This window comes from Falco cherrug, chromosome 2, assembly GCF_023634085.1.
Source record: "Falco cherrug isolate bFalChe1 chromosome 2, bFalChe1.pri, whole genome shotgun sequence".
Classification (NCBI taxonomy): Eukaryota; Metazoa; Chordata; class Aves; order Falconiformes; family Falconidae; genus Falco; species Falco cherrug.
Genome location: NC_073698.1, coordinates 10,319,109 through 10,339,129, shown reverse-complemented (window position 1 = coordinate 10,339,129; position 20,021 = coordinate 10,319,109). Strand labels below are relative to the sequence as shown.

The window sequence follows — 20,021 nt, the reverse complement described above, 5'->3', positions numbered from 1 at the left end:
CCTGCACTAACCTTCTCTCACATACTGGGCTTCCTGCATGAAACTCAATCCCATGCAAAAGCCTAATACAAAGCATACGGAACATTTTAGTACCATTTGTGCTGTTTCCAAGAATTAACTAGGACTCCTGAGGTGGATAGGACTTCTCACTATGCCTGTTCCAGAAAATAACAACCACAATATGCAAAGATTTAATTGGTTGAGCCTTTGATGTGTATATCTAGCTTCCCAATGTAATCCAAACCCAAATGCATTCCAGTTGAAATAGCAAAACTAAGAATATAATCACTCTGCCTTGGTCCTTCCAGCCCTTCCAGAAATCAGGTGGGTTTTTTTCAGATTAGTGGAAAGGACACAACTTATTACCAAAGGTACAGAATGTAGTCTTTGGTTATCTTTATAAGAGGCTACCTAAATGCAAGTGAATTAAGAAAAAAACAAAAACAAAAACAAAGAAACAAATAAAAAAAAACACCTAAGCAGATCCCTCTGCAAAGCAGAGCTTCCCTGTTCTAGCTATTGCTTTAGTTTCTCTCCCTCTTTTCCTGATCCAATTCACTAGAATTTTTAGACCTGGAGAATAAAGACATTAAAACCCTTAAATGAATTTTATTCTGTGATGCTAGAAGCAGGGAGCCCAGTAAAAGATGTGCCACATACAGTGTATCAATCATCTGTATACAGGTTTCTATGCCAACAAAAATGGTGTTCTAGCTAGACATGGTCCTTCAGCAAACGCCCATTGGTATCCCTGACTTCTCTCAAAGAGTCCATCAAAACACCGTTTTCCTTGAGAAAATTCCAACAATCTCTAGGAATGATCTTACAGAAAAGTTCAAGAGTGGAAGTGTTTCAGAGAAAGATTTCACAGCCTGTGATTTATGGAATGGATCACTTGAGATCACTAGTGACACATCCGCCCTAGTAAACAAAAGGTGGTTCAGAATGAAAACTATAGTGTTGAATCACTGTAGAAATGGAACCATGATTTTATTTTTCAAAAAGATGAGAGGTGGTTCCAGGTTTAGCTGTAAAAAAAAAAAAAAAAAAAAAAAAAAAAAAGAGGAACACACTCCTCTAGAGAAATGTGGCAAGGAGTACCTCACATTTATTTAGAAAGACTGTGAAAAAAAATGAGTAAAAATTAAAAAAAGGATTTCAGATGAGATTCTTTGGGCAGAGACAATATGATAAAACTGGGGAAAATGCTCTTTGACTATGTACAGAAAACAGAGAACATCCGAGAAACAGAATGTTGTTGCAGAATCCTACTCTGTGGAACAACAGAAAACAAAAGTAGTTGAGGGTTTTGTCCACAACAAACAGAAGAAAAATGATCTAAGATGTTCCAACAGGAGCCCATGAAACAGTCACACTTTTCACTGACAACTCTCTACCATAAAATCATCTCCTTTATAAATGGAGCTATGAAAAACATAGATGAATGTAATGTACTTCTAGCTGGGAGACAGCATGGAATTACGGAATAGTTGTCAGGTTTTCTATTGTTTACATTAAACTTCTATTGTTAAAACTTAAATAATACAATAGGAAAATTTTCAAAAAATCCAGTCTCAAGTACTTTGTATGGTACTTCAATGGAAGTTTTCTACTCGAATCCAGCAATAGTTGAATAGTTGACTGATGATCAAGAGTAAGGTGCTATTTTTAGCCCTGAGTATTTTATATTTTGCAGGAAAACATATCCCTGGGTAAGTGGATTGCTGCAGATAGAAAGTAAATTATTTTATCCAGGGGCCCTGCAGCACTAGGGACATGGCAATTTTTATAGGCAAAATGCCCTTCAGTGTGCAAAGTGTTACAGCTAACGTTTGAACAAGCACAGCTTCTTGCCCAGCGAGGAAGAAAGAGTAAGATCGGAAAAGCTGATAAGAAAATAAAATGTAGAAAGGAAAAGAAAACCATGGGAATAGCATAGATAAACCTCCCCAGATTCAAACCATGCCATTTCCAGTGTTAAAAAAAAAACCATGTACTGGGTTTGAATATAACTTAGGATGAATGCATCTAGTGGGATGGGAGACTAGTAGCTGAAGTCATCCTACCAGTGCCATTACAGTGTAGATTTTTACACTGGACCAAGTCACCTGGGTTCCCTTAATATCAAGGGGAAAAACAGGTGGAGAGTCCTGTATGCACAAGAGTAGGCAACCACATTTGGTCAAATGTATCTCATCCCAAAGGTGCCTATTTCTACCCATTGCCTTTAAAGGGAGCCTATGTTGCTTCAGTCAAGACAGAGATATCCTCTGTGAACTGAGGTGAATCCAGATCTGAGGATAGTGACCACGGCTCACACTAGGTGCCTAAGCTGGGTAACTCCTCATGCAGCCAATGAAGTTTCATACTTTAATGGATCACAATCTTTCAGCCTTATAATTAATCCTGAAAGGTGAAAGCAATGCAGTCATTGTGTTAGAGCACTTGTAATCACGCAGATCCATACCGCTGGCAGGTTACAAAACCTGCTCGGTTCTTCAGTCTTTATGACAGTATTTCAGGGGCTCAGGGAGAGAGCTCCGGAAGGGAATTCAGGGGGAACAGACAGAAAGAAAGCGGTAGTTAACCAGTGTGAAAATTAATAGACATTCTTTTGCACATGAAATGGAAATTTAAAATGCAATCTATTTCATTGAATGCTTATCACTTTAGAGAACAGATTTTGCTCAAGTGTTTTATTATCTTGTTGTTATTATTATCATTTTTACTATATATTGAAAATAATATTCCACTTATGCCAGTGACACATTTCAGTCTTTCTAAGAATACTGAAGGACTGGGAGCCTGCACAGTCTACCACTAATGGGATGGTTTGCTATTGATTTTGGTGGAATCAAGATTCTTCCAGCACAGCAATAAGATAAATCCAATATTATTCAGTAATCTGACTTTTTCCAATAAACCTGCAGGTTTACATTCTCAGAAAGTCACAAATAATAGACACTCTTATTCTGTACCTCTTTGGTCAGATTATACACCAGTTTGTAGAGAAGAGGGGTGCAGTCAACTCTTAATGTGTAGTTACCTGAAAATGAAATAAAGACATTGATGTTTTCCCTTTTGTGTAGCAGTGGCATTATCTTCTTAATGTATTAAACCCTGCAGTCCTTTTGTTAGACAAACTTCTTGATTTCAAGGCAGGAATTTAGACCTTGCCTCAGAATATATACAGAAATAGGCTACTTGGTCATACTGTATAAGCTACTGCTACTACAGGACAATGTACATTGGTTTTCATACATACACAGTAATGTAATTAAGCCTTCCCATAGTTCTAAAATATGCCTAACTAACCCTCATTAGCTACAAGACCCTGTCACTCATACGCTCCCCAAAGCTTGTGTTAAGCAGAAGGCAGTGTAACATCCTACTTTTTGTAGGATGTTGAAAATAAAGCTAGCGCATTCAGGAACTGTGCAGGAGTAAAGACATATTCTCTGCAAGATGTTTTAAAAAGTATTTCAATGCAGCTACTTCTTCTCTTATCATAAAGAGTTTTTTTCTCAATGTTTTTGCAGACTGTGTCTGAAAGACAGGTCATCTAAAACACTTGCAAGAGATTTGGCATTTTATATTTTTCAAATAGGAAGCAACAAGGATGCAATGTTTTCATCTACTGTCTCCTAAACCTCTCCTTTTGCCACTATGCCATGGCTTCTACACTTTACACCCATGAAGTTTCCACACTGCCTGCAGGTTATGTTGAGCTAGGTAAGTATCTCATGCCAAAGTTATCAGTTACAGCAGCAAAAGTCCCACCGGAAAGAAAGTATCGCCACTTTCGAGGCAGGCAGGAGTGTAAACGCGTCTTCTCTACAGACTACAGCCACCAGGTAGCAGCTGGGCAAACACCTCTGCCCTCAAATACAGGTAACAACAGAGAGGGGAAAAGGGATGTCAAGGCTGGAACATCATAAAACTTAAGATAGCAGGTAACACAGTTATTAAGTTTTGATATGGCTTTAGGCCTTTGTGTCATCTTTTGCACAGCGTATACTCACATGAGGACTAGACTGACAATTACAGGAAACCCCACAGCGATGGAAAAAATACTAGATAATGTTAACGATGTTTCCAAGGAGAGGCTATGTTTAAGAACTGGAAATTAAAGTCACAAAAGTGCTCGGAAGGATGACCTACTGTTGTTCTTTTCATTGCTAAAGGACAATTAACCAAAGTAATTTTCTGTCCAAAACATAGCATAAAAAGTGCCGTGGAGAATGTATGATGATAAACAATCGGCGGAGTATGTGGATGATATGGCTCTACAGGGGACTTTAATGCTCAGTCAGGTGAAAGATCTCCAAGAAAATTAAACCAGTACACTAAATATAGTGTTCTTTTCCTTATTACATATTTCTTTTCCAGTGGTTTTACTTTCACATTTTCTTTAATGCATAAAGCAAGAGACATGTTTGAATAATCAAGCTTTAGAAGTAAATTGTTAAGGCAGCAGCACCTTGGCTGCAAACCAGCTAAAAAATATGTGTTAGAATCCATGCTGAGAATATGAAGCAGTTCTAAAGCTATTATTTCATTCGTGAAATCTTCCAGGCGTGAAATTCTGCTCTACTTTTTACACAGCATGTAGGCTGCATAATTGAAGGAACAGCTCTAACCCTCCCTATACCCCAACTCCAACCAAGCATTTAGAAACTGGGTTTAGCTTTTCTTTCTTCCCAGTCCTTTCATGACAGACAAAATTTTCAGCTGACAGGATTAAATATGTCTGTTGATATCCATTTTATTCACACGCTTTAAGCCCATATAATTTGGGTTTAACATGGGAAGAGCAATGCCCTAAATAACTGAGGTTATGACCCAGGACTCCACCGACTGTTATTTTGGCACAGACAACAGCAAATGAAGTCCTTCTGTAATAAAGCTCAGAATAATTTAAGAAGGATTTTGTGATTCAGGTCATAGTGTTGGGCCCAAAGTTCAAAGTCCAGTTTCTAAGCAGCATTCCTGTATGACAGAATCTTCTCATAATCTGAAGGGCATAGGAAATGGAATAACGGTGGATCAGTTATTTTGTGAAACACTCTTCAGTGCTTATTTTTCTAGAAAAGCCTTGCCATAATACACCCAAAACTCCCTGCATATTTTCCCTGCTCACAGTGATGAACAAAGGTGACCATGTTGGCCCAAAGCACCCAAATGGGTCCCACCCCCACAAAACGTAAGCCTAAGGTCTTGACACAAGTCATCTTAAGATCGTAATAAATTAGTGTCCCAAATACTGTAATTCCACAAGGAAAGAAGCTGGAGTGGCAAGCAGACAAGGAGCAGTCTGACATACATTAAAACTGTAGCTGTAAATTAAAGCTAGTGTAGTTAAGGGAGAGTTTAACATGCAGACCACTCAGTTCATTAGAATACTAAACTCCTCCAGGGGAGACATTCTGGACGTGAGATACATGGGCTGCAGCTCCATGGATGGATGGTGCTATTTGCAAAAGAAAGACACGTGACAATTTAAACTGTTTTCTCCCTCCACTTAGCTCTGTATTTGAACATGGCATTACCTATCTTCTGTTTGCCACCTCTGGATGCAATAAATAATACAAAGTGAGCTATTAAAATTGACATCTGTGAAATAAGGTGAGTTAAAAACAAAGGACGCACCTTCTATAGAAGAATCTGTGTTGATGTAAGCAACCGCCCGTTCCTGGAGGATTCTAGAATTTTCCTGGAGTTGTAAAAGTGTAATTATTCTTTCAATTAGTGACATTTCATCAAGGGCATAAGTGCACTGTTTATTACAGCATTACCTTTAAGAACCCAGTCAGGATAAGTAGCATTATGTAACTTACTAATTATATTAATGCTTGAGGATGGGTCAATGATCTGGGCATCTGATTCTGCTTTCTGGGACTGAATTTGTTGTGGAAAACATCCAAAGAATGTCAGTGCTGCCTGCTGTATCACACAGGAGCAAGGTGGAACAGGAAAATTACTGAGCAGCATCGTAACAGGGTAAATTAAGGTTACACATGTATTTTCACCCTGAACTTGCAGTGCTTTTTAAACATGCAACATGTGACTGTGAGGTCAGCCAGAATTCCTCCACGCTTCTAATCCCTAGTTATCCATGTGAGCTCCAAGCACTGAACTCAACTTTAACACTGATAACCCAAGTGTTGCTGTCATTTCTGCACTCCTCCATTTCAAAAATGAGTAAGTCAAAGCACTAACATTTCCTATTAAAAAGGATTTGACCGACGGTTTTGAGTCAACCAAGCATTGCTTTCATAGTGAATATATACACACACTTGTTTAATTTTTGGCAAACTGGTAATTATGTTTGAAATTGATATTCTAATCAGTAAGTGGTACGTTACTAAGTCTTGGCTTTGTGATAGATAGTCTAATTAGATTAGTAATTGTTACTTGATTCATTCAGTTTATACCCTAGCTAATTATTTGTAAGTCACGTGAACTAAAAATTGAATTGGTAATTGATAACTTCATAATGAAATTAAAATCCTTAAACAGTAGAGGAGATTCTGCAAGAGAATCTGGATGGAGGGAGCAAGCCTGTATATGCATACATGAGGCCTTGCATATATGCAAAAGTATATTTGCAACATAAAGAAATTCTTTGATTCATGAGTAATGGAGACCATGTAACAAAAGGATATTGCCACAGTTGCAGAGTCTTTTTGTTACACAGAAGATGGTGAATATTATGGGTTAATTTTCCTCAAGATTTAGCACATGACAGATCTGGCAGCTGCAAAAAACACGAATGTAAGCTGTGAGGAATGTCTCTAGAGAAACTGAATCTAATTGAGGTGTAAACGAGTAGGAATGCACAACACCAGGATCAAGCAAGAAACCAATAATACAGAAACTCATTCAAGTTCAAATACGAATTGTGCTCAGGGCTGCCTAATCTACTACAGCTGCCATTTCATGAAATAATGGACAATATAATACCAGATAAGAAATTACTAAACAATAAACACTATAGAACAGCAGTAGCAATATGTGAATAAATCAAACATAAAAAGAACTCTTAATTTATTCATGACTTGCCCAAGAGAAATTGATCTTTTAAGTTTCACTGTTCCATATTCCTCACAGTTAAAACAATTGTGTGTTTTTTCTTTACAGCATCTAAATATGTGCACAGATACATAGAAAAAAAAATCACAAATAAAGTTTTATATAGTATACTTTTGTTACCAGTGGCATTCAGGTGGGATGAAACTTTACTGCCAACTCATTAAAATCTTTCAGTAAACGATTTCAAAGATAATTTAAATTATGCTTTCTTGATCCAATGTCCCATAAACCAACAGTAAGATGCAGAGAGTCTATTGCAGCTGGAAGCCAAACACTTTACAGGAGAAAGAATTAATGCAAGCCTAAAGGAACAGAAATCTCAGCTTTGTTACCAGCGGATTTCCTTGGTGTTTGGGAGCGTATTTCTGGTTTTTTCCCTCCTCTGTCATTTTGCCATGTAATTTTGTGGTTTACTAAAATACATGCCAATAAACTAAAAGAAAAAGATTAAAATGTTTTCTTTTATAGATTTTGAAAGCTCTATCCATATATCTAAATATAACCTTGTAAATAAAGTTCTAACAGAAGAACAAGGCAACAAATTTTTGTTAAACCATTCAGTACTAATAAATTGCTATAGTTCAGCATAAATGTGTTTCATCTGACATTTTTCTGCCTGCTCTATTTCTAGTTTGGGTTTTACAGACAAAGCAATGAAAACTCTTGTAAGATCTCTATTTTTTACCAGGGCTGAACAAATCCACTTACAGGATTAAAAACTGAATATGCCCAACAGGGAAAGGAAGAGAAAAACATTCAGAACCTCACTTTTGAATTTCCCAACATCCTTCCATAAGGCAGGAATATAGTCAAGGATCCCTCTGCAGAATTAATCGTCCTGCCCCTGAGACTTTACAACACTGGAAGTTTCATGGGGATCTGGAACTACAGACTCACAGATTACCTACTCTTTCGTTTGCCCAGGAGGATTACTTTCCACACTAAGGGCTTGGTGTGCGTATGGCTCAAAGTTACATGACCTGGGCTTTAGTTTATAGGAACTAAGGAATTTCCCAAATAGAAAGTTAGAAAATAAACCAATTTAGGTTATATAAAATGCTATCATTCTGTTAAATGAACAGATAGATTTCCAAATAGACAGCACTGAGGGTCTATTAGCTTTGAAACAAAGTAGATTTTTAAATCTTGGAAGATATAGTGCGCTTATGTTGTAAGAAGCTGGATAGGTAATTTGTACAAATGAGGGCCTCACAGGACCTGAAGGAGTCTGTTGTGCTCCAATTTTACCTTGAAGCTATTGATTGTAGTCTAGGAATAGATGCCACTGGGTACTGCAGCTGCCTGCAACAGACTTTCAAGTTTTGCTTTTTTTTATTTACCTCAGCCCATTCTGTGGAACCCAATAATCCAAATTCTTCTGCATCCCAGCTAGCAAATACAATAGTTCGCTTGGGTCTCCAACCTGCAATCACATAGCTAAACTTGAAAATTCAACTTAGAGTTAGAAAGTCTAGTGAAAGATCACAACAGCTAATTGAAATCACTTTAAAAATAGCACTTAATTGACATAGCAGTAAAAAAAAAAAAGAGGAACACATTATTGCAGAGGCATTTCTTCTTAATGCAATATTTTCATTCCACACAACTAAGAGGGTACTATTATACTGATGACAGACATGAAGAAATAAGTTCAGTCAGCTAAGATGCAATGCTACATATGCATCTCTTCAATGAATTTGTATCTTTCATAATGAGAAATACAACTTTCTGTAGAGGTGAAAACTGAGTCAATGCAACTGCTTATGTGACAGTTCCTCAAAGCTGATGTTTTCCATATCTGTCATTTTATGTGTGTAATAATTAAGTTACCTTCCATCTTCATTTTACCAAAACTCCGTACAACCTCTTGTAGAACAGCTACACCCGTAGTTGGATCGATACCACCAAACACCCAAGAGTCTCTATGACCTCCTAAAATAATATATCTGTCTGGAAACAAACACACAGTATCAATCCTTAATTAAAAATGCATTTAGGTTACCTGTATATCCTTTGATTGCATCCCTACTTGTGTCAAATGAAATACAAAATTTAATTCCAGTGCTACAAATTTATTTTTTAAGGTAATCTGCAATCATTTAATTACTCTACTTAAGTATATAAATGAAAACAAGAAATATTTTATATATATATTTCCACTTAAAAGTCTTTCATGTATATGACTAAGTATCAACAATAGTATGTTGAAGTCCCAAATCATCACTATTTTTCTGTACTTTGCATTGTGGTAGTTTTTGCAAAGGCAAAATGTATGAATGATGTTAGGGGAAACCTACTGTAAAATGACAAGCGTTAAAAAAAAATTGTCCGACATCTATCATTCTAGCATTCTCACTCAAATATATTCTTGGGAATGCCAACGAAAAACAGTGTGATGGGTGGGACATTTATTAAGGGTTTCTCAGATTCCATATTATCTGACTATCTAAAAAACTAGGAGGTTTTTGCAACATGACAACAAGATCACCAGACACAAAATTAAGAGGGAATTAAAATCATCACACTCATGCTCACCTGGTTCTACGGCTCCTCTGAGGATGCCAATCACATTGTAAATTCGTGTTATTTTATTGTTTGTATGAACATGCATTCTGACTTTTCTGAAACGAAAAGCAGTATGGAGTAACAATTTCTGACTGAGAAGGCAATAAAAAGTCAACATTAACAACTTGTAAGCCAGAAAGTTTGTGTTTCTGTTCTGCTTTGTGTATTAGCACTGATCTAACCTGTTATGCTGTATCAGTATCCCATTTTTTATTTCAGGTTAACCTCCTGACAGAAAGATACCTTAGAGAAAACCCTATGGACCGTAGCAATCTATAAACTTTCAAACATTTACAGAATTTATTGAATTGTTATTTATGGGAGTCAATTGGATAACTGTATATTACAGGAGTAAACTGAAAAGCATATACAGTAATTAAAAATAGATTTACATTTTGACCAAAATTATAATGCTGGTTACACATTTTTTTTACAAAGAATACACTCTGGTTTCTAGAATAATTCCATGTCATAAGATAGAGTTGGAGAGAAGGTCACTAGAAATATTCACACAGGAATAAACTGAAATCTCTGTTTAGGACAGCAGATCTAAGTGACCAGGATCTGTCAATCTTCCATCCCTACCCTGCTGCACACACACCCCACCCCACACCCCCCCACCCCCATTAAAATCTGCTTGTGAAATTTTATCAAAAGGAAGGAAATTCATGTATTAGAAGAGTTAAAAATAATGTAGTATTCAGCCCCTCTTAACCCGTAGAAGAAACAAAGCATCAAGCAATGCTTTTTTGTGTGTTTGGCAAAACCCCAAGCGTTTCACATTTGAAGTTATCTTTTCAGCAGCAAATCTGCATAGTTGTCAAAATCCAAACCTACTTCAGGACAGCTACTGGATTTTTGCCCAGAAAATAACTGACACTGGTGCCTTGAGTATGCATATACTTGCACACTTTCCATGTGCAAGTGACTTTCTAACTAGATTCAGAAGGTTCATTTTGATATGGAGCTACTCTGAGAAAGAAGTGTATGTAGGATTAGCCCACATTTACAAAAACTGTTACCCTATCAAGTAGGAAGATGTTAAAAAGTGCATTCAGAAATATTTCCCATGGATGTATTTTGTGGATGAATCGTATTGTTTCTTTTCTCACTGTTGCTCTTCAAGACATTCCAAACAGCACCTTAATTATGTCAGATATGCTTTCTTATTTATTTATTCCTACTTTATTCATTTTCAGCTAGTGTTAAAGCAGAGCAGAAAAATGATAAAATTGTATATCAGACATACTCTCATTTTGCGGGAGGCGGAGCAGTGATAATGATACACCATTTTTACACACTGTTCGTTGTGGTCCACTACCAGTCCTCACAGAATAGTATCTCATGTAAACGGAAAGTATTTTTATGTGAAAAAGTGACAGAAAAGTGATCTTTAGCTTTATGTACTGTAGCTTATCAGTTATAAAAAAGGAAGTACGCTATGACAGTCCCTGATCACCAAATGCAATCGTAATGCAGCTTGGTCTGCCGGAGAGCAACTCTTAGTTCTGAAGACTTGGAAAGTTGTATTTCTCTGTTAGAGCTGAAAAAATGTAAACCGCAAACATACTACTGATAATCCAGCTGGTCAAAGGATAGTTCCTCCAAAAAAAATTAGCAAGATGTATGTGCCTTGGGCTCTTCTATCCTGTTATTGCTTTCAACCATGGGGCCTGCCAGCTTTGGGGCACAGTTAATGAACTCCCAAATAATTGCTACACTTCAAAGCTCTAAGTTCATAGAAACCCTGGGAGGCTTCCAGTGGAACTTTCCCTTTTTTTTTTTTTTTTTTTTTTTTTTTTTTTAAGGGAAACTTATATCCGAAAGAGCTACTGAATTGTCAGTCCTTCCCTGTTGGACCGGTACAAGCTGGTTTTCCTATTCCTTTGGTCATCAGAAACAGAAAAGAAAAACCAAACTTGAAGTGAGGAGGGAGTTTTGTGTTAATTCAACAGCATTAAAAAATGCCTACTTAATTCTATATAGCCTTTTTAAAAAGGACCAGTGAAACAAAAGTAAGAATTAAAGTTGAGATGTCAGGGCTGGACCTACACCCTCTGAATCTCTCTAGCTATTGACAGTGGGAACACTGAAAAAACCCCATAGTTTTGATAATTTATTTTTAAATTCTAATAATTATCACCAGGTGTTTCCCACTCAGAAGGAAGTCAATTTCTCCAGAATATCTCTAGATGCATTGTTTCACAGTCTTTTTCTTGTTGAGATTTCCACCCCACCCCCCAATATTTTATACATAGGCAAGTGTTAAAACGGACCTTGTAGAAGAGTTGTCTGCAAATCCTGGCCCTATGTTATAAGACACATTGAGACTTCCCTTCCAGCTGCCGTCTGGAGCTGCGGGTCCTCCCATTGCACTGCCAAGTGAAAACCAAGACAAATGGAGTTGACCAGTAGGCTAAAACTTAAATTCCCTTAATGATTACTGCACCTAAACCAAGATGAGTTTACAAACTTCTTGAAAACATATGCTAGAAACATATTGCTTTGAATTTTCCACATTTTCTGAAGCACATGCTGCTATAAAAGAACAATAAGTACAAGTAACAGCATGGATTTTGGCATCTTAGTACAAAAAGTTTTGCTGCACGTTTGTGAATAGTGACTTCTGGTGAAGAGGACTGATGTATACTCACCGTAATAATACTTCTGCGTCATGATATCCAATGGGATGAACTGGGATTTTGGGAATCCCTACACCTTCATTAACTTTATACCTGAAAGCATACTCTGAGAAACCAGAACAAAACATCAAGTTTGTAGTGCTCTTAGCACCTTTCACCAAACTGGAAATACTTTTGAAGAGTGCAGCCACACAGTAGCCACAAGCATGCATCATTTTTTTTAATTCTTACATCATTTCTTAGATATTGCTTCTAGGAAACCAAAATGTAATGACAGAACAACTAACCCAATAGTGCATCTGCCCAGCTGTGTAAGAGAAGTCCCCGCTTTTGATGCAAGGCTAGATTTGTTGTCCATCCATATTATTACAGCTCCTCAAAGCTGACTGTGAGAAAACCGAGCTGGTGTGTGAGGTGAAGATGGCCCCTGTGCAGCCTGCTGGCAAGCTGCAGAAGACATCCACAGATGCATTTACCAATGTTGAAGACAGTTAGTGTCCCTCTGAACCTGTTGGGCCAGACACACGCAATCTATGCTGGCTTTTTTCAGTAGATTGTTGTCCTACGCACCCAAAAACCATCACACAAACCAGTAAGCTTTCCAGAAGCACCCCTGTATCCCCATCCCATCAGCAGGCAGGACTGGTAGGCATCTTAGTTCAGACTGAGTTCAGGATGCCTACAAGGAGAAGACAAGCACATAGTGCCAAGTTTCAAAATACTCCAGGCTACTGTTATTTTTACTATTTTATATATTTTATATATATATATATATATATATATATATACATATATAAAATAAAAGAAATTTTACTCCCTGTAAAGACAAATTTAAACTGTTTTTCTGCTTGGAATTTAGGGTCAACAAGGAAACATACCTCCAAGCAAAGCTGTTACTCCTTTTTGATGGTAGACTACAATTTAGTTTAAACTGGTCCTCTTGGGAAACACAGATATTTAAAAATGGCTATAAATTCTTGCCATTTTCTGCTGCTTCACAGTCTGTAAACCTACATGTCCTGCTTTTCTAGAAGTTACAAGGCTGGGATCATACAAAGAGATTTTCCTAAACACTTACTTTCCCTGCCTAACTCAAAAGCAACCGATTGAAAGGACATACAGGTAGAACTTAGTCTGCAATAGGAAAATTAACTCCTGCTAAAAATAACTTTAATCAGCTCTTTGCTTTACATCTTTACTGAAAATAAATTAATTTCTAGTGCCACAATAATTTTCAGCACCAGTTTATAAATTACTTGATGGCCCAGGGTACAGATCTTCCACTCACCTTTTGCAGGATAACCTGGTGTTAAAGGGTCCCCAGCTCCATTCAGGTTTAACACATTTCCACGCTGGGCTCCTCCACCTGGAAGGTTCCAGCCATCTGGATAAGCCTCTACTCCTGGGGCACAGTAGTCAGCAGGGTCTGAATAAAGTATGATCCCTTTGGCTCCTGCTAATATGGCATTTTTAACCTGTGAAATTATTTGCTTTTAAGAAATGCCTTTTGGGGTTTTTATCTTTTTGTCTTTTTTAATGTGGTAATAAATCTGAATGTTGCAATTTACTCCCATGAGGACATAGCTTTAGAAGTTGTGTATGTGGCAGGGTGAAAATGACCACAGACTCAGCAGAAGAACAAACCACGGTGAAGCACAGTATGTTTGTTATTGGTGTCACACCTTTACTCATAGCACAAGACTGAAATAAAGCACAGGACATAAAACTGAAGCACAAAAACTGATCACTACCCTCACTGCCCCACTGTCACCAATTCTGTCAGAGTTGTTATCTAATGTCAGAAAAGTTAGTCACTCAGTCCGTTTGCATCAGACTCCTTGACTAATATTTCTTCCAAATATTGCAGTTCTATGGATACAAAGTGTTAAAAGCTTTGGCCTTACAAACTACTCAGTTCCCTAAAGGAATCTCTTGCAAGAACTGCCCAAGGAGTTTGCAGTCATCTCAGGCTCAGGAGATTAATAAATTCATCTGTTTTTATTGTTTTGGAAGTTATTCTTAGAAGGCAGTCACAACGGATATATTGCAGGCTTCCTTCTGCTCCTGTGCTCCAGCTTACAGCCCCCATTAACTCCTGCCAGCACTACCAGGAGCAGTCTCTGATCCACAGAGGAAAAAATAAAACACGATCCTTACTTTGTTTCCTCGGAAGATCTTCCCATATCTGGCAATGACAATCTTTCCTGTGCAGTTAATTCCCATGTCACGCTCCAGCTTAAAAAAATCTTCGATACGGCCATAATTCACATACACGAGATCTGCCTGCACAGGAAAGAGAAGCAGTTTCATGGCAGCTGGTCATTCAACAAACAAAATATCTGCTTTCAGAAATACACAGTTTTGTTCACTATGTATGATATAGTTATTGTTTTGCATTTCTACAAATGAAATTCAGTGCCCATAAAAACAATAGCAAAAGATATCCCTAATATTCTACAGCAAGCACAGCTCACGCTGCTGACATTTCTGTATTATCCTGCATTTAACATCAGCCTTATAAACGGGTTGGAAATTAAACCAACATACTTTGCTACACTGACAAAATTCTGTGCCCATGAAAAAATAGTGGTATTCCTTGCATACACAAACACTGCCATGAATGCAACATCGCCCTGACTTGTTCCTCCATCATGAATTACCACATTAAGTGAGGGATTTTTGTAGCCTTTGAAGATACGCACTTAATCCAAAATGTCTCCTGAATTTATTTATATATTACTATTTGTACTTAAGACTTAAACAAGCCCTCTCCTTATGATCAAGTAATGTGGAGTAATCTGAGATGTATCCAAAATTTTCCATAAAGATAAAAACTTTTCATTTATTATATGATTCAGAGTTCTAGAAATCTGAGAAAGCTTTTTTTTGTAATAGGAGACTTCTAACCTTCACACGGTATGTGGCCTAGCTGTCCTTAAGTGGTCTCTTATACTAATGGTTAATTAAAACTATTACAACAAATATTTTGAGAAGTTGGAGCAATCTACCCCAGCAAGTGTTTTGCAGAATATGACTTCAGCTAATAATAACCTTACCTAATTTTTTTTTTTCTTACCTCTGGCACTCCTTGTGCTGAAAAAGCATTATAGGGTGGTAGTATATCAGTAACATTTTCATACCCTCGTGGAGGTTGTTCAAACAATGATGTATTGAAAATCTATCAATAAAGAACAGAAGTCTTTGGTTAAACACTCTACCTCCAGGCACAAGTTTGTACACTAAGCTTGGCTATTGCAAATGATATGCCAGTTTCCATAAACTGTCAGCAAAAAATACAGTTCTAACTAGCACATGTAAGTTCAAACTAAAAACCAGCTAGAGATGCATAGCTGATTTTTTATAACAGAATGTAGATATGAATACAGAAAGACAGATCGCTCTGTATTTAGACTTCACTCTGTATTCAGAGATGTTCATCAGTCATTGCCTGAACCTAAGCAAAGAAGTAGCTCGAAATTGCCAAGAGGTGGTGGCAATCAAAACACACCTATTTCATCCATGCCATCACAGGTATTTTTTGTGATTACTCCCACCTGCATTATTACTATTCCCTTGACCTCTTTACTAGTTACACTCCTGTTAAACACGCTGCCTTTTATCACAGTCTGTTGTAACACATTACCTCAAGGTTCATGTCCACTCTGTCACCTTGTGAGATTATAGCTGAGAGACTCGGGGGTTTCTGGAAGAATTTCTCCATTCTTTCACCTCTAAGATCATGTCATCCCTGAGCACATACATATTCCTTAGTTTCTACCAGGGCTTTTTATCCCTACATATGTGCTATAACGCTTCTCTAGCAGTCCCATCTCCTCTCCTTGCTCAGGCTCCTTGTCAGATTTTACATCTACTTCTTTATTCCCCCGGGTGTACAAAATGAAGGACGTGATTATAAACCAACTGTTTGTTATTACTTCCACCACTAACTTAGGAGACACCATAGGAAGCCAGCAGGATCAGGTGCTTCATACAATGGGTAGTATCTGCATGGCATTCTTTACCTCAGCATACTGTGGAAGCAAAAATTGCACAGATGTTCAAGCAGGGTTTGGATAGATACTTGGAAGAGAGATCTAATGAGGGCCACTAACAGGTTAAATACTTGGAAAAGAGGTTTAATGAACATTCTTAAACCCTAATTACATCATGCTCAGAGAAGCCCTGAGCTGAAAACAGCTAGACACTGGAAGAATTGCATGCCTTAAAAACATTTCTTTGCTCTTAAACACCGCTGTGCATCCACTTAAGGCTGTTTATGGAATATTGGATATTGGCCTAGGTGTATCCTTAAGCTGAGCCAGTATGGTCATTCTTACATCTTACTGCCTACTGGTGTTAATTGCAGCCTCTCCAAACATCCGCTCTCTACCGTATGAAGCACTGAGATTGCAGCCACTCTGCTCTTCTGCTGCACAGCCAGGAAAACCTTTTCTAAATATGAGTTCCCTTTGCACTGAATTTTTTTCATGCTATAAAGCACATGCTGCAGTGACTGGATGGGAAAACAGAGGAAGGTACTGCTTCTTTAAAGAAGTCTTACGTAAATACAGTTTAATCATTAAGTAAGATCACCTCATTCCCTTGATCATCAATTATTGAGATGTAGTTTGGCTGTTTTTCATTTGGGTACGAAAGAAGCACATCATAATGAACAAGTTCTGCTGAATCCAGTCCAAATTCCTTCCACTGGCCTTGAATTTGCTTGGCAAGAAGAAGATTCTGTTCAGTTCCTGCGAGGTGAGGCAACTTGGTAAACAAGCTAGAATAAAACGGAAAATTGCTAGTAAGCTGCACAAGCAGGGAGGCACAACAGCAAACTAGGATCGGTGTGTACAAAGCTTATCTTCATGCCACATGCACAGACAGTAAGGTCTTATAATTAAAGTCCGAGCTGTATAATGTGATTCTTTATCAGGGTCAATTTATCAGGATAAGCACAAAATGTATCAGAGCAGAGGATCTTTCCTGAGGCCTTAAGATGATTCAGCTGAACCCTTCTGTTTGCACAGCAAGAATAGGCACATCTATGCACAAGCAATGAAAATCAGTGTCAAAGACATTCAGCAAAAGAATATGAAGAGTATCCAAGGAGCGGAAATTGATACAGAAAAGCTACACACTCAGAAAGAAGCCCTCCATATAATTCTGGTATCTGATGATGGGCTTGTACATTGTTGGCATAACATGTACTAGTAAGCTTAACTTGAATATAATTATGCCAAATTATCTGCACAGTCATGTTCTTTTTTTTTTTTTCTTAATCAGAAGCCTGAATAATAAAAGCCTTATTAAGAAAATTTACATCCAGATGAGATACAGCATATAATGTTGATAAATAGTCAGAAACAATATCCAGACCCTCTGGGCTACCCTACAGAAATCTGTCTACAATTTGTTTGGCCCACAGAACAAATGAGTTATGGTGAATGCTGATCAGTCAGCTGGGTGCTAAGCACCAGCTTCAACTTCCCAACAGGCTACTTTTGAATGTCTGCCCCATGGATATCAGATACCATTAATTACCGTTAATTAGTGGTACCATATACCATGATTAGTACTACTCCACCCTGTCCCTTCTGACTATTTTCAACCCATGGAAGAACTTAAAGGTGGGCACAACATCAGCCTTTTTCAGTCACCAAGGTCCTCTTTCAATCACCAGAACTTGTCATAGACAGCAGCCTTGCAATCATAACACCCAGGTCAACCCCACCTGTGCCCCTGGATTGGCACGCATCTAGATTCTCTAAGCAAACCACAACCTCCAGCCCTGTGCTATTGTCTTTCCCTCTCTTCAAACCGTGGTGGTATGCACCGGCTGGAAGCAACCTTTGCTGAAGCTTGTTGCCTGTCTTCCTCTCGCACATTAATGCTCTAGAGCATTTTAAATACCTTTTAATTCCTTAAGTACTCTAGTTTAAATAATACATGTGTTATCAGGAAAAATATACAGAACAACACGGGATGCCTTTTTTCAATTTTTCACTTCCAAACAGTTTCATCCTTTCCAGAGGTATGATTCAATGTTAAGGTCCAAGTGCATTTTCTGAGACTCATAGTTTGTTTTCCCCACTTGACAAAAGCAGATTTGGTAGTCTGAAAAAGTAAGAATATGGACCAAAATTCTCAAGTTCACATTTTTTTATGCTTTTAACAAACTGTTTGGATAGTATATTAATATAATTTTTCTGCAGTTCCTGCTTTGTATTTGAATCTAGGAAAAAAACCTGTATGATGCCTTTGGTCCATCATCTAAGCAAGCAGACAAACCACATACCATTAATGCCCTATGGCCAAGAAACTTTAGCATAATTGCAGTGCTATTTCATGCCGTTGTCAATCTCTGTGTTGCCTAGATTTTTACTCAAACATAATCTTCAGGAACCCTCCAAGCTACTGAGAGCAACCAAGACCAAATAAGATAAGGCCTATAACTTAAAAAGCTAATTGATGTTAGAAATGTAACCTTTAGAATAAATGTACAGGAATCAAATTTGTCAGTAATCCTTTGATGTTTTTGATGCAGCTGCTGGCTTACATGCTGAATACCATGTTACTAACTAGAGGTTATATTTGTTTACTTTTTGTGTGAACACATTTGTTCGTCTGTAAAAGATATAAATATGTACAATAATATTTTTTTCATTACTAGTAAAATACACCGAAAAAAAAGAGGCTATTTCTATATCCCTGGCATCTTAAATAGTTTGGAAAAACCACATGGATGCACTAGGACACAAAAAAGTATATTTAAGGCTAACCAACCACACGCACACGCTGTGCATGAATGGAGCCCTTCATCTTCTGAAATAGAAGACAGGGTATAATGGGATCTCACAAACCCAATTAACAGCACGTTATCCAATGGGGCCACACCAAAGGAATTACCAGTTCTAAGTATACATGCAACCTAGTGCCATGAAAACTATAGCATTTTTAATGCTACATTTTTAATATATTCATTTTCTAATTAGACTGTAGCAAAATCGTCTCAGTCTGAAAGAAAGCAAAGTTATCTGATGTTAGAGCTTCAGACCTTGTGAGGAAAAACCAAACACACTGCATTAAATCAAGACTATGGAAAATCATAACAAAAAAGAATGATAAGCACTGGCAGTCATGCAGCTTGAGAGAAGTACACTTAACAGTACAACTACTCCAAAAAGCTAACTTAAAAACCAGGGAGTGGGGGAACAGACAGGCTGTGCTCCATCACCTTCTCCCAGATATTCTGTAAAAACCAAATACTTTCAAAGCACTTTAACAGCTCTGCTTTCAGAGGCTTGTTCTTGAAGACGATGTTATCACTTCCTGACTTTTGTGACTGATAAAATTATTTAAAAACCAAGATGCACAGGGCTTACCGAAGAAATTGCTTGATGTTTTCTGCTTTCATTTCAGCCACAAGTTTCTGTCTCACATTTTGATAGACATCTGTAGTGTTGGGGTCTTTTCCAGCTGGTTTTGTAAACCATCCTGAAACACATTTGAAAAGCTGTCTTCTTAGCAAGAACCCTGGTCCTCACATATTTGAGCCCATGCGCAGCCTGAAGTACAGGACAGTTTCATTAAAACCACGAGATGAACAGGGCTTAAAGCACCCTCTGTCAGTATTTTCTGGCTCAAACACAGAAGCAGAAAAGTAAAGTATACGTCATTGACTGAATTGCCTAAAAAATGACATAATTAAAAGAGCACACC

General features: G+C 37.7%; 1 protein-coding gene across 3 annotated transcripts in view; it reads right to left on the bottom strand.

The window, feature by feature from the left end:
• Positions 1-20,021, bottom strand: part of LOC102054726 (N-acetylated-alpha-linked acidic dipeptidase 2) — a 33,151-nt gene that overhangs the window by 11,676 nt on the left and 1,454 nt on the right. For all 3 annotated transcript variants that reach the window (XM_005434687.3, XM_027798964.2, XM_027798967.2), the window contains exons 2-13: positions 19,685-19,796; positions 16,893-17,079; positions 15,376-15,477; positions 14,457-14,582; positions 13,588-13,774; positions 12,312-12,405; positions 11,934-12,032; positions 9,628-9,713; positions 8,923-9,042; positions 8,433-8,515; positions 5,650-5,713; positions 2,979-3,046 (exon numbers count right to left, since the gene is read on the bottom strand). In XM_005434687.3, coding sequence (XP_005434744.2) covers positions 2,979-3,046; positions 5,650-5,713; positions 8,433-8,515; positions 8,923-9,042; positions 9,628-9,713; positions 11,934-12,032; positions 12,312-12,405; positions 13,588-13,774; positions 14,457-14,582; positions 15,376-15,477; positions 16,893-17,079; positions 19,685-19,796 — 1,328 coding nt within the window. The remainder of the gene's footprint in view (positions 1-2,978; positions 3,047-5,649; positions 5,714-8,432; positions 8,516-8,922; positions 9,043-9,627; positions 9,714-11,933; positions 12,033-12,311; positions 12,406-13,587; positions 13,775-14,456; positions 14,583-15,375; positions 15,478-16,892; positions 17,080-19,684; positions 19,797-20,021) is intronic.